Here is a 13870-nt window from a genome sequence, read left to right as displayed (position 1 = left end):
CGCCTCAAAGCCACTGACACGGCATTGGTGCCCATTAGAAGGAATAAGCGGGTCCTACCAACAGACATTGATACAACCACCAGCTGCAAATCCACGGAGCAGACATCAGAAACGGAAACATTAATATCCCACTGGCCTCTCGTCTACACCAGGCCCAGCTTGGAAGGGGTCAGAGTCATTCCATGTGGAGTGGTGTGGCTCACTGGTTAGAGGCGGCAGACCCGGAAGCAGAGAACGGCCCGGGACCAGGGTTCATTTCCAGACGCGGCATAGTCGTGGACCAGGGTCAGCGGACTCGACAATTCTCGCCTCGGTGCCTACTCTAACCAGGGAACACACTCGGCAACTCTGGGCATTAAGCTTGCCTCATCTCTACAACGGCCCCCCACAAACGCCGGGGATGCCTGGTTTCACCTTGGAGATACCCAGAAGGGCCCATCTCACAGGGAAAGCCAGGACGGATTCCCCAGCGGTCTCCAGCGCCGGGACGCTTACGGGCAGCCGTTCACTTTACTAATCCAACACATTTACATTTACATTCCAGAATTCAAGAACCCAAGGGCTTCCTCAGCTTTCATCTTCGCGAGAGGATTCTAATCCTCTCTCTCGAATACATTCCGGTTCCACTGCCTCTTTCTTTCTGGGATAAGACCAAAGACCTGCACTCTCTACTGTGCTCCAAGAAGCATCGGGCAACCAACACTCAACCAGGCCTGCACTGGCCCACTCCAGAAGAAAGCACCCCAAGGCTCCCTCTCCTGGTCTTCACAACCCTAGAAAGATCTAAGATCAAACAGCAGAAGATCTGGATCCCAGATGACCCCTGACCCCTTGACAATTTCAAGGAAATCCTGTATAGAAAACCCATTGCAGAAGCTGCACAGATGATAATCAATGACTTTCTCTCCTGCTGTGATACAAAAAAAAGCTCCATTCATTACATCTCTTTACAAAATTCCTATCCCTTACTAACATAACCATGCTATTTACAGATCTATAACAAATGTACAATGCATGCGTGGTAATGCATGCTTTGTAATGTGACCGATCCTGCTTCCTGCAGACGAGGTCGCTCCCCACATCGTAGCGCTAGACTGCCTTAACTGTTTTGCATTTTAACTTATTTGGACATCGTAGCGCTAGACTGCCTTGACTGATTTATCCTTGTATCCACTGAGACTTCGTAGCGCTAGATTGTCAGAGTGCGCTGTTAATAACGTTACATTTGCCTGCTTGTTAATTTAAAGGGGCACCTGTCTGTACCGGAGCCACTACCATTTGCTTCGCATTGGCTTAGTATCTCGTCTCTAGGCTGCCTGCCATTTTGTTTTTGTTGTTGTTGTTGTGTGACTCCCTGCCCGGGTCTCCGCCCCGCTCCCACCTCCCAGCTGCCCCTCCCTCGCCCCTCCCCTCCCACTACCCGTATATGACAGACACCTTTGCGTGCAGCGTTCACGCGCAGCGGACGCGCCCCATGCGCACCAAAGGTGCGCCAAAGGTAAGCCCGTCTACGCCCGTCCGCGCCCAGCGCCAAACCCCCTGGTCCTCGCAGTACACTCTCCTCCCGCATAACGTACAACGCCGCTTCCCTCCTGACCCTCAGCCCCAGACGCATACCACAATGCTGCATAGCCACCCCAGGATACACCCATGGGCCGTTCACCTGCAACTCCTGCAAGTTCTCATGCATCAGAACACTCACCAATTCCACTTCCCCCAAAGACAGCACCGACTCTCACCACCTGAAGTGCATCCTGCTGAACACCCGCTCGGTGCACAGACACGGCATTGAACTCTGGGATCTACTCGACACTACATCACCGGACGTCGCCTTCCTTACTGAAACATGGATGAACGCCTCATCAGCACCCGACATCGCCATAGCCATCCCGGACAACTACAAGATCATCCGAAAAGACCGCACCGTCCAAACAGGAGGAGGCTTCGCCATCGTCCATAAGAACACCATCCGAATTACGACCAGCTCCGACGACAACCTCGCAACCGCTGAACACCTTCACTACCAGATCCACACCGACCCCAAGACCACACTTAGAGGCACCCCCATCTACAGACCACCAGGAACCCGCACACAATTCAACGAAGACATCACTGACTTCATCAGCCCACATTCCCTCACCTCCGAGAACTACATCTTACTGGGAGACCTCAACTTCCACCTGGAAAAGAAAAATGACTGCAACACCACCACCCTTCTGGACAACCTGGCCAATCTCAGACTCAAACAACTTGTCGACACCCTCACCCACTTAGCCGGTCACACGCTCGACCCTATCTTCACCTCCAGCAAACACATCTCCTTCGATCACACCTCAGCTCTTCATTGGACGGACCACAGCTGCGTCCACTTCAGCTACAAGAAGACCCCGACTCACAACCCCCCACAACTTATCCCTCGAAGAAACTGGAATAAAATCACCACCGACCAACTCACCACATCGCTTAACCAAAACCCTCCCGCCATTTCCTCAGACCCAAACTAAGCCGCCACCAAACTCACACAATGGATCACCCTCTGCGCTGACGAACTAGCACCCTTGAAAATCCACCAGATCAAACAAGGTAACAAAAAGGCCCCCTGGTTCAACGATAACCTCAAACAATCAAAGAAGTTGTGTCGCACCCACGAGAAAACGTGGAGAAAAAACCCATCCACTGACAACCTAACCACATTCAAGGACGCCACCCGCAAACACCACCAATTGATCCGATCCACCAAGAAATCAGCTCTCAAGGATCGACTCGACAACAACGCCCACAACAGCAAGGATCTTTTCAACATCGTCAAAGAATTTACCAACCCCACCGCCAACTCCAACGACATTACTCCCTCCCAAGACCTCTGCAACTCTCTATCCTCTTTCTTCCACAACAAAATCGCCGACATACATAACAGCTTTGAAAACCAATCCGAAGAACAGCCCACTCCACCCACATCCGAACCAAAACAGCACTCTCACAACCTTTGCACCTGGAACCCAATCACCACTGAAGACACCATCCGCCTGATGAACTCCATCCACTTAGGCTCTCCAACCGACCCATGTCCCCACCACATCTTCAACAAAGCAGAATCCATCATTGCACCCCATCTCCGCGATGTTATCAACTGCTCCTTCAACTCCGCTACCTTCCTGGAAAGCTGGAAACATGCCGAACTCAGCGCCCTTCTGAAGAAACCCACAGCAGACCCCTCTGAACTTAAGAATTACCGCCCCATTTCACTCCTCCCATTCCCCGCAAAAGTCATTGAGAAAGCCGTCAACAGTCAGCTCCCCGCCTTCCTCGAATCCAACAACTCCCTCGACCCCTCACAGTCAGGCTTCAGAGCCAAACACAGCACGGAAACTGCCCTCATCGCAGCTACAGATGACATCTGAACGCTACTGGACAACGGGGAAACAGTTGCCCTTATCCTACTTGACCTCTCCGCCGCCTTCGACACAGTCTGCCATGGCACCCTCATACAACGCCTCAGCAACATCGGAATACAAGGAAAAGCTCTGGACTGGATCATCTCATTCCTCTCCGGAAGAACCCAGAGAGTCCGCCTCCCCCCATTCAAATCAGAGGCCACCGAAGTCATCTGCGGCGTACCACAAGGATCTTCCCTCAGTCCCACCCTCTTCAATGTATACATGTGTCCCCTTGCATCCATCGCACGACAACACAACCTCAACATCATCTCCTACGCAGATGACACACAGCTGATCCTCTCCCTCACCAAAGACCCAAACACCGCCAAAACCAATCTACACGAAGGAATGAAAGATGTAGCTGAATGGATGAAGAATAGCCGATTAAAACTAAACTCAGACAAAACGGAAGTCCTCATCTTAGGATCATCCCCCTCTGCCTGGGAAGACTCTTGGTGGCCACCGACCTTGGGCAACGCACCCATACCTACAGACCACGCACGTAACCTGGGCTTCATCCTAGACTCCTCCCTCTCAATGACCAGACAAGTCAATGGCGTCTCATCGTCATGCTTCAACATCCTTCGTATGCTCAAAAAAATCTTCCGCTGGATCCCCACCGAAACAAGAAAGACAGTCACCCACGCACTACTCACCAGCCGATTGGACTATGGAAATACCCTTTACGCCGGTACCACAGCCAAATTACAGAATAAACTCCAACGCATCCAAAACGCCTCAGCCAGACTCATACTGGACATCCCCCGTCAAGCTCACATTTCCGGTCACCTGAAGGAACTCCACTGGCTCCCCGTTAACAAGAGAATAACGTTCCGTCTCCTCACCCACTCACACAAAGCCTTATACGACCTAGGACCCGAATGCCTCAACACACGACTATCCTTCTACAAACCCACCCGCCAACTACGATCATCCAATCAAGCCCTCGCTGCAATTCCGCGCATCCATAGAGCCACCATGGGAGGAAGATCCTTCTCCTACTTAGCGGCCAAAACCTGGAACTCCCTCCCCACCCACCTCCGCCTTACCCAGAACCACCCCTCCTTCAGAAAGCAGCTAAAAACCTGGTTATTCGATAAATAACGCACCCACCATCCCTCAAGCGCCTTGAGACCCTCTGGGTGAGTAGTGCGCTATACAAATCTCAGAACTTGAACTTGAACTTGAACTTAATGGTATCATGAAGTAAAAAACTGATTGAAATGGCTGTTTACCATAACAAACAGGTGTAAGGCAGCCGGCACTCAGATATTGGAATTTATTGTAAAAAGTAATAGCGTCTCTCATTCAACGATCAATTTCTGCCCCAGAAATGGAACAGAATTTATCCTGGTCTCAATCACGTAATAACGAAGAACTCTGGATGAGTAAAGGTGGCATTCAACAATCTCAGCTGACCCCCACAAACCACTGACCAGACACCGCAACAAGAGTAGACAGGGTAAACCATGGGTTGGGTAGGCTCTTTCCAGGACAATCCTACACACATCCTCTCTCTACTCCCACATTTCTGAACTTTAAATGTTCCTTAACGCTCAACCATCTCCTCCATCCTTTCCAAAACCACCTTAGCGCTCAGCATGGACTGGCACAATCTTTTGGTCTCACTTGTTGGGTATGACCAAACCATTGGGGCTTCGCACCAACCCTGCGATGATTCTTTGACCAGGCATGCAGGTTTTGTATCGCAATTTATTATCTAGTTCAGTAGTTTTGAACGAGACACTAGAGTAACAGAGTCCATCTAAAAAGAAATGGGCATTACGTTACTATTTTTTGGGGTACAATAACCCCAGTTTAGCATTCTATTGATAGAATTTGACATTTTGGGGGTATCATTGTGATTCTAAACCAATGGGAAAGGGGAGGCCAGTGGGGCTAAGAAGGGAATACAGGATTGTGATGGGGAATGTGCGTCTATGTCATGGGAAGCCTGACCACCCTATGAGCCCATATAGATCTGAGCTTGTGCCATGCTGTGGTCCTCCTGCTTGGAGACTGCCCCACTGTTAGATGCTGTGAGAAACACCACTTTACACGAAGACTGTGTCTGGAGATTAACCCAACAAGGACACTTGAAAGAAAACCATTTTCTGAAGTATGAGACAGTAAATCTACATCCCCTGTCTATGGAATGTGTATAAAAGGCAGATCCAAGCCCTTTCAATGTATTCAGGCTCCACGTTCTTGTTAACCAAGAAAGGAAGTGCAATGCAAAGTACTCAAAGAGCTGCTGTGTAACCAGGGGTGGTGTCGAGCTGCCAGCCAGTCTCCCAGAGGTGAGGGGAGATCACCTGAAGCCTGCACGTTTTGCTGGATGAGTCCAGGGTCTTCCTAGTGGCTGGAAGTCTGCCTCCCAGCTGAGTAGGCGAAGGGGTATGCCTGGCCCTGTAGAAGGAGAGACTGTCTGGGAAGAGAAGCTAGAACGTTCCTGGCATGGGGACACTCGGAGAAAGTGGACAGATTTGGTGGGCAAAGCCAAGAGTGACACAGTGTGTGAGGGTCTCCTGACCTCAGTATACGAGTCTGGCTAAAAACTGCCAACAAAGGCTTGGTCAACTCGAGGTTGTCCATGTCCGCTGAGAACTGGTGCTGGCTCTGAGCTGGTTCTGCCATTTCCAGTTGCAAAGAAGTTGTGCCACCACTGATTGGATCCTTGTTAGCCTGAGGGGCTTTAATTACACCTCACTTTTGAAGAAGCCAGTCTGTCTCAGAGGCCACAACTGCTGGAGAATTTGTGATGACCCACCAACTGAAGGATCTCCCAAATTTCACCCAGAAAGCTTGAACATACACACACCAACTATTCCAAAATTCCCATTCTAAATAGTCCAACCCAATCAAGACGCCACATATGTTATGTAATAAACAAGGAATCAGGCTGTGATGCACCTGCACAGTGCTCTTAAAAATGGCGGCTCACTAGAGCGGCCATTGAAGATAAGCAGTTTTCAAACAGTCGTCGGCCATTTTGAACAAAAAGAAAAATACCTTTTCCGGTCATGAAGTACTCAAAAAACTCATCCCAGGAGCTGTAGTTGGGAAGTAGAGCCAGACTATTATAGAAGTGGAACAGCGACACTGCCGTATCTTTGGGATTTCGAAACACCACCAGAGTCTGTTGGGAAGAAACAAAGAGTGTAGGCAAGAGCTCCAATGCTGTAAAAATGTTGAATCCCATCACAAACTAATTTGGAAACCCAATCATAGTCACAGGACCTTGGTGTAGTATAGTATGAAAAACAGTTGGTCCTAGACCTATTGTGTAAGAACACAAAGTCAAACAAAAATTTTAATGAGTGCTGGCCAAATAATCAACAGCTAGTAATCAATACAGTATAGATCACAAAGTAATCAATGGTTAGTACCCTGAAAGAGAAAAGGAGAAAACACACCCACATTTGGTTTTTCAAATTGTATTCACTTTTTAATTTTCATAACCATGGGAAAAGTTGGTAAAGACATTACCACATATGTTTAAGGATTGAGTAGGCTGCTCAAAGGAAAGGGGTGTAAGGAGAAGAAAGTGCTTGTGCTTGAAATAAAAAAGGGGTAGATTACAGGCTGTAGAGAGTCAAAGTAATATCCATTTGAAGTTGATACTGATTATTTAATGCAACAAAAACCAGTATAACGAGACTTGTCCATAGTATAATTCATACATCAAACCAATCCTCAGTGATGATTGGGGTTACTGCAGCTTCTGCCGCCATGATTGTACAGTGCACAATTTCTTCCACTGTCCTATTCATACCTGGAAACCAAACTTTCGACCGTAGCCATGCTTGGTCTTAGCTGCCCTTGATGTCCTTGATGGGCCAGTTTCACGGCACGTCTCCAGAAACTCCTCTGTACTACAATGTGTTGCCCTTCAGTAGGAGTCCTTCCGAGCTGTCACTCAGTTAATCAGACATCGCAATCGCTCAATTGAATTTCTCTTTCCTCATTGACAAGCCTGCTCACCCCTTTCAAGAAATCCTTCCACTGATGAGCCTTTAGCGCCTCTTTCACCCTACTTATGCAGCTGTCTTCTTGAGTTGCTTCCACCAGCTCCGCTATGGACATGGCTCGAGGGAAGGCGTTCTCAGTTACAACATGTGTGAAGTCTTCTGCCCCTCCATCCATTTCTTTCTGCATCATTGGATCTTCGGCCAATGGGTGTCTTGAAAGATAATCGGCTGGATTGCTCACCCCTGGCCGATAAGCAATATTGACGTTGTATTGTTGCAGTTGTATTGCCCATATTTCAATTCGGGTGGTCCATTCCTGGCTAAACACCTGAACAACGGTACTATGGATTTGTGATCAGTTATCACATCAAACTGGTGCCTGTAGGATAGACATGAAAGTGCTGACATGCCCACCTGATGGCAAGAGCCTCTTTTTTGATCTGGGCATACCTGTTTTCCACTGCCGTCAGTGCTCTGCTGGTGTGAGTGATGGGCATCCACTCTCCTCCTTCATTTTTCTTTAAAAGGACAGCCCTCATATCCACTGGACTGGTGTCTACGATGAGTTCCAGTTTGAAGTAAGCTACAGTAGCTCCTTGAGCAGCGCTCCCATCACTACCTTGGATGCCTTGTCAGTATTACTCATCCACTTCCACAGTGTGTCTTTCTTGGTCAATGCATGCAGTGGCTCTGAAAGTGTTGCCTACTGGGAAATTAACCTTCCACAGTAGTTGGCCCTTCCTAAGAAATTGCGCATTTCCGTGGGGTTCTGGGGAATCACAGCTTTCCGAATGGCTTCAACCTTGGCCGGGTCGACCTGAAGGCCCTCCTTCAAAAATTGATATGCAAAGCATTCTACCACATTGGTGCAGAATGAGCAATTTCTCATGTGGAGCGTGAGCCCATGGTCAACGAGTTGCTGTAATGTGGCCCTCAACCTGGCATGATGCTCCTCCAAGATGCCTGAAAAGATTAGCAGGTCATCACTGACATTGATTACTCCCACAAGTCCTAACAGCGCTTCTCTTATCGGGTCCTGAATACCTCCACTATGGAGTACACCCCAAAGCTAAGCCTCTTGAACCTCATCAATCCCACATGCTTAGAAAATGTGGTTATGTATTGACTGGCCTAGTCTAGGAGCAATTGATAGTGCCCCGAGGTGAGGTCTACCTTTGAAAACCACTTGGCCCCGTTGATGTCCGTCACAATCTCAGCAATTGTCGGGTGATGTGTCTCTCTCTTCTTATCGCCTTGTTCGGCAGCCGCATGTCCACACACAACCTTATGGCCCCTGGTGTTGTAATTTGGCAGCGATCGGGGTTAGCATCTAGCTGAAGCCATCTTGGATTTGGCAGCCATTTTGTGGTGCTCACCATGTGCTCTGTCCTACCTTTCTGTTGTCTACCCTTGTATTTTGCCTAGTGACAGGTTATATTTAGCCTCTTCTGCTTTGCATATGCTCAGTCCAGGGCTTTTCACACCGGAGCTGCTGTCGCCCCAGGAGGGGCTCACCGTCATGGGCTGTGCTGCCAAGATCTGTTGTGGGGGCATTTTGAGCACGGCGCACGGGACTCCAGCGACCAGGAGTCCGGGCGTCCCACCACCTGTGCTGCAGCCCGCCCACACGCCCACACGCCCACAAGAATAGAAATACCTCTTGCGGAACCCGCTGGCGCGGGTCCCGCTTCGCTGTCCAGGGCTTTTCACACCGGAGCTGCTGTCGCCCCAGGAGGGGCTCACCGTCATGGGCTGTGCTGCCAAGATCTGTTGTGGGGGCATTTTGAGCACAGCGCACGGGACTCCAGCGACCAGGAGTCCGTGCGTCCCACCACCTGTGCTGCAGCCCGCCCACACGCCCACACCCCCACACGCCCACAAGAATAGAAATACCTCTCGCCGGAACCCGCTGGCGCGGGTCCCGCTTTGCTGTCCAGGGCTTTTCACACCGGAGCTGCTGTCTCCCCAGGAGTGGCTCACCGTCAAGGGCCGTGCTGCCAAGATCTGTTGTGGGGGCATTTTGAGCACAACGCACGGGACTCCAGTGACCAGGAGTCCGTGCGTCCCACCACCTGTGCTGCAGCCCGCCCACACGCCCATAATCCTTATTTAACACCATCACTTCCCGCTGCGCGGGACGTGCCGGGTGAAGCCCGGGCAAAGGGCGGGCCGTCTGTGGCCGTCCTGGGCTGGGCGAGGCAGGGCAGGGCCCCCCCCCCCTAAGCTCTGACCAAAGATACCATATCTACTGGGAACAAGGTACTGTGGGGCTTTGAAGGGGGAAGCGGGGTCAAAGACATTGTTTGTCGGTGTCATATCACTGCAGTTACAATTTGTTGAGTAGTGACTACCATCTGTAGTGATAAATGGGAAAGAGGAAGGCTACTGAGGGGGGCCTTTCCCAAGTGCAGGCAAAAAAGGGTAAAAAATCTAAAAAAAATCAGCTCTTGCTGCCACTATTGTGCTCTTGATAGAATTTAAAGCATTGTTAGGGACTGTGAGGAGGTTCTGACTGGGGGCCCAAATACGAATCTTGCTGGACCACTTGACCCTCTCTCTGAAGCCTTACTTTTACATCGTAAAAAAGTGATCCCTGCCACCTTCAATAAAAAAGCTCCCTACATACCTCCGATTTGTGAAGTTCATAATCCCCTTGAAGGGCCATCAAACCTCCCGGCCCCTCAACCCAGCGAGAAAACATTACAAGAGCTTGGCCCTGAAGGGGAGGAGGATGAGTTATCTCACAGCCTGGGTATCGACTGTTCTAACAGATTTGCAGTCCTGGAAGGACTTTAGGGCGACCACGTTAAAGCCCCAACGGTTGGTACTAAGGCTTTGGAGTTAACTTTTGCTGGGGGGGGGGGGGGGGGGGGGTTGTGCGAACTGTTCCTATTTAAACAGGTTATTAATGAAGAAACTAGAGAAATTAGAGAATGATGTGGATTTTATTAAAAACACCTTAAAGGGGGTTGTCGACACCCAGAAACGGGCCACGATTAATGATTCGCAAGCTAAAGCATCCTTACTTCCAACTAGGATTATTAAAAAGGGGTTAACTGCTCCCACTACACAACCACAAAAAGGGGAGGGCAGAGTGGGCGGGAGTCTAGTACAGAAACATTCTAATGAAAATAGGGCAATAGGGCAACCCAAATCGAGTACCTATGCGGGAATGGTGAAATCCAGATCGGGAGAAGACATGGGCAGGGGTTCCAATTTAATCAAAGAAAGTACTACAGGAGGAATGAACGTAGGAACCAGGCAGGTCATTCTGCCTATCCATTATCCTCCTTTTAGATTCAACCCTTTAGTTGTCTATATGACGAAAGTTCCAAAGCTAGGTGCAAGTGTTATCAAAGAGGATAGGGAGGCGGTTCACAACAAAGCTATACACTGGCTGCGTCACTTGAGGGGGTGTCGTTCTATCATCAGAGAAGATATGGCCATGGTGGAAAGAATGACCCTCCCTAGTTCTTTGACTGATTGTATTAAAATTGAGTTATACAATAGGGAAATTGCGGAGAATTTGCTGGCCCTTGAGTTCCGGTCTTGCCCTCCCAAACACTCAAATATTCAAATCAGACACATGCCACTCTGGTCTCTTATTGGGGAACAGGTCGACTCTGTGCTTAATAGCGTGGATTGACTACCTAGTAATAGCGTCGTTGTTCCGCCCCCTTTATAGAATCACCTGCACCTGAGAGGAAAGAGACCTTGCCACCTATAGTGCAGTTGACCCAAGGTTCCCTGGGTGATGCATCCTATGAACAAGCTATCCGGGCACCTCTTTTGTGGAGAGTGAGACTGTTAAAGTAATCAAGCTCCTTTCCTGGAATATTGCAGGCCTTGAGAAAAAGATGGTAATCCCGAAATGGAATGGTTTCATCTCCAAACCGACGTTTGCATGTTTCAGGAAACATGGAGCTTGACCCCCTTATACAAGTCAGGGTACACTACTTTTTTTATCTGAGCGACAAGCTCAGGTAAAGGCCGGCCAGCAGGTGGCCTTATTATTTGGGTTAATGTGGCACTGAATAGGTCCATTAAAATGAATGAGTCCGGTTCAGTAGACATTCTACATTTATCAATTAAAGGGCCCCAGAATAATTTTAAGGTGGAGTTTTTAATGTGTATGCCCGAGGTACGCCGGGGGCCCAAATATCGGGCACTATCTCACTCCTAGACTCAGCCCTTGCAGGTATCCTCCCATGGGCTAAAGTGTTGGTGGTAGGAGACCTAAACACTACTTTTGAGCCCCTGAGTGAGGATGATTTTTTGGGAACCAGTGAGGAGGATGCAAAATATTCTATACCCCTGCTGTCCCTGCCCCCAATAAAAAAGTGGTCACCCAGGGCGATCCAAATTAACGCCCTTACTACTGAATATAATCTTCGTGCTCTAAATGGAAGAGGCTAATACCTACAATAGAATTGGTTGACCATCGCAGATTGATTACTTACTACTGGATATGCTCTAATGGGGGGACCTTGTGGATATGGAGATTAAACAGTCACAGAATAGTGACTATAATCCTTTATGTATGGAAATTAGATGGGGAGCTACTGGAGATGCTCCTAAAGCCCCATTTTTGTCATCAAAAGAAGTAGTCCCTTCTAACTGCAATCGTAGACTTAAATGGAACAGGATTGCAAACCAAAAAGACATACTAGATTGCATTAAAGAAACGTTAGATCGAGGAAATATAGATCTTGACATTCTTAATACCTCCCTGGACATTAAACAGAGCTCCCAGGCAAGCAATCTTTACAGGGAAATGGTGGAGAAGTTGGGGTTGTTTTTCTCCGCAAATGGCTCAAAAAGTAAAAATAATAAAGGCTCCAAGCAGGGGAACCTATGGTATACCCCCGCATGTAGGACAAAGAGACAGGCAATATCCCTAGCACTACGGACAAAAAATATGGAAGGAGTAAGAGAGGCTAGGAAGGACTACAACAGTATCTTGAGGGTGGCAAAACGGGAATGGGAGGAAGACCATTGGCAAAATTTAAAAGTTGCAGCTCAAGCAAGAGACTCTTACAAGTTTTGGGTCCTAATTAACATCTCCAGTAGGAAAGGCTCGGATCGCATTGCAAACCACATCACCGCTCAACAATGGTATGTTCATTTTTTGAACTTATACTGTGATGATGGGGTTTTTGAGTTGGACCCTGAGCCTATAGCTGTGCCCTACCAAGAATCTAGCTTGGGAAGCCTCCATGACCCAGACCCCTTCTCCCCTAAAGAGGTTGAGCGAGCCATTAAAATAATGGCCTCAGGCAAGGCTGCCGGCCCGGATGGCCTGCCTGGTGACCTACTCTTACACGACCCAGTGACCTGGGCAGCATACATAAGTCTCTTGTTGAACTTAATTGCTCAGGGCCAGGATGTCCCGGAGTCATGGCAGATGGCCGAGGTGGTGACAATATATAAGAAGGGGGATAGAGAGGACCCTGCCAACTACAGGCCGATTAGTTTAATCGACGTGGTGCAGAAGGTAGTTGGCAGGGTCATTGTCTCCAGAATGGGATCATGGCTGGAGGAAGGAAGTATTCTGTCACACTTCCAGGCAGGTTTTATGCGGGGGGTGGGTACGATAGACCAGGTTTTCAGATTCTTTGCGGTTTTCTGGAAATCTGTGTCCATCGGGAGGGGTTCCCTTTACCTGGCCTTTATTGACCTGAAAACCGCATTTGACCTGGTGCCCCGTAATAAATTATGGCAAGTGCTGCACGACATGGGTTTCCCGATCTACCTCCTGGAATTAATAAAGAGACTTCACAAAGGCAATTATGCCACGCTTAGATGGGGGAGCCAGGGAGACCTGACAGAGAGAGTGACTGTGAATAGAGGGGTGCGCCAGGGCTGTGTGATGGCGCAGACCCTGTTCTTTGTGAATGGGGTGGTGGACCATTTGAGGGAGGACCCGGCAGACGCCCTAGTCCTGGCGGGAGAAAAACACCCACCCTTCTTTTCACAGATGAAACCCTCCGGATTTCAAAGACACCAATGGGCCTCCAGAAACTTCTGGATAAATTCAGCTTGTTTTGTGTAGAGCGTGGCTTAACCATCAACACCTCCAAAACAAAGCTGATGGCGTTGTCCTCATCCTCATCCAAAAAAGTAAAAAGGTTAAACATCTCACTTAATGGGGCGCCTCTAGAGGTTGTCGAGGCTTTCGACTATTTGGGCATAAGAATTAATAATAAAATGACTTGGAACTCCCATGTCTCGAAAATGCTCCTGAACCTCAAGAGACTGGCAGGAGCTATTGCACGAGACCATCGAGGCTCGACCAGCAGACCTATAGCCCCGGCCCTGGCAGTCTATGAAGGGAAGGCGCTGGCCTCAGCAGTCTATGGGTCCGAACCTTGGGGGTTTGAGAACATCAAGGAACTGGTTAGGGCAGAGAACACGTTTTTTCGAGATTTGGTCTCGCTCCCAGCTTCAACTCCTCTAAAACCA

General features: G+C 49.0%; 1 protein-coding gene across 1 annotated transcript in view; it reads right to left on the bottom strand.

The window, feature by feature from the left end:
* Nucleotides 1-13870, bottom strand: part of LOC144770903 (sulfotransferase 6B1-like) — an 87507-nt gene that overhangs the window by 34816 nt on the left and 38821 nt on the right. The window contains exon 4 of the mRNA XM_078655694.1: nt 6450-6576. Coding sequence (XP_078511820.1) covers nt 6450-6576 — 127 coding nt within the window. The remainder of the gene's footprint in view (nt 1-6449; nt 6577-13870) is intronic.

This window comes from Lissotriton helveticus, chromosome 7, assembly GCF_964261635.1.
Source record: "Lissotriton helveticus chromosome 7, aLisHel1.1, whole genome shotgun sequence".
In the NCBI taxonomy this organism is placed as follows: domain Eukaryota; kingdom Metazoa; phylum Chordata; class Amphibia; order Caudata; family Salamandridae; genus Lissotriton; species Lissotriton helveticus.
The sequence above is the reverse complement of the archived record's forward strand: the minus strand, read 5'-3'. Positions and strand labels throughout refer to the sequence as shown.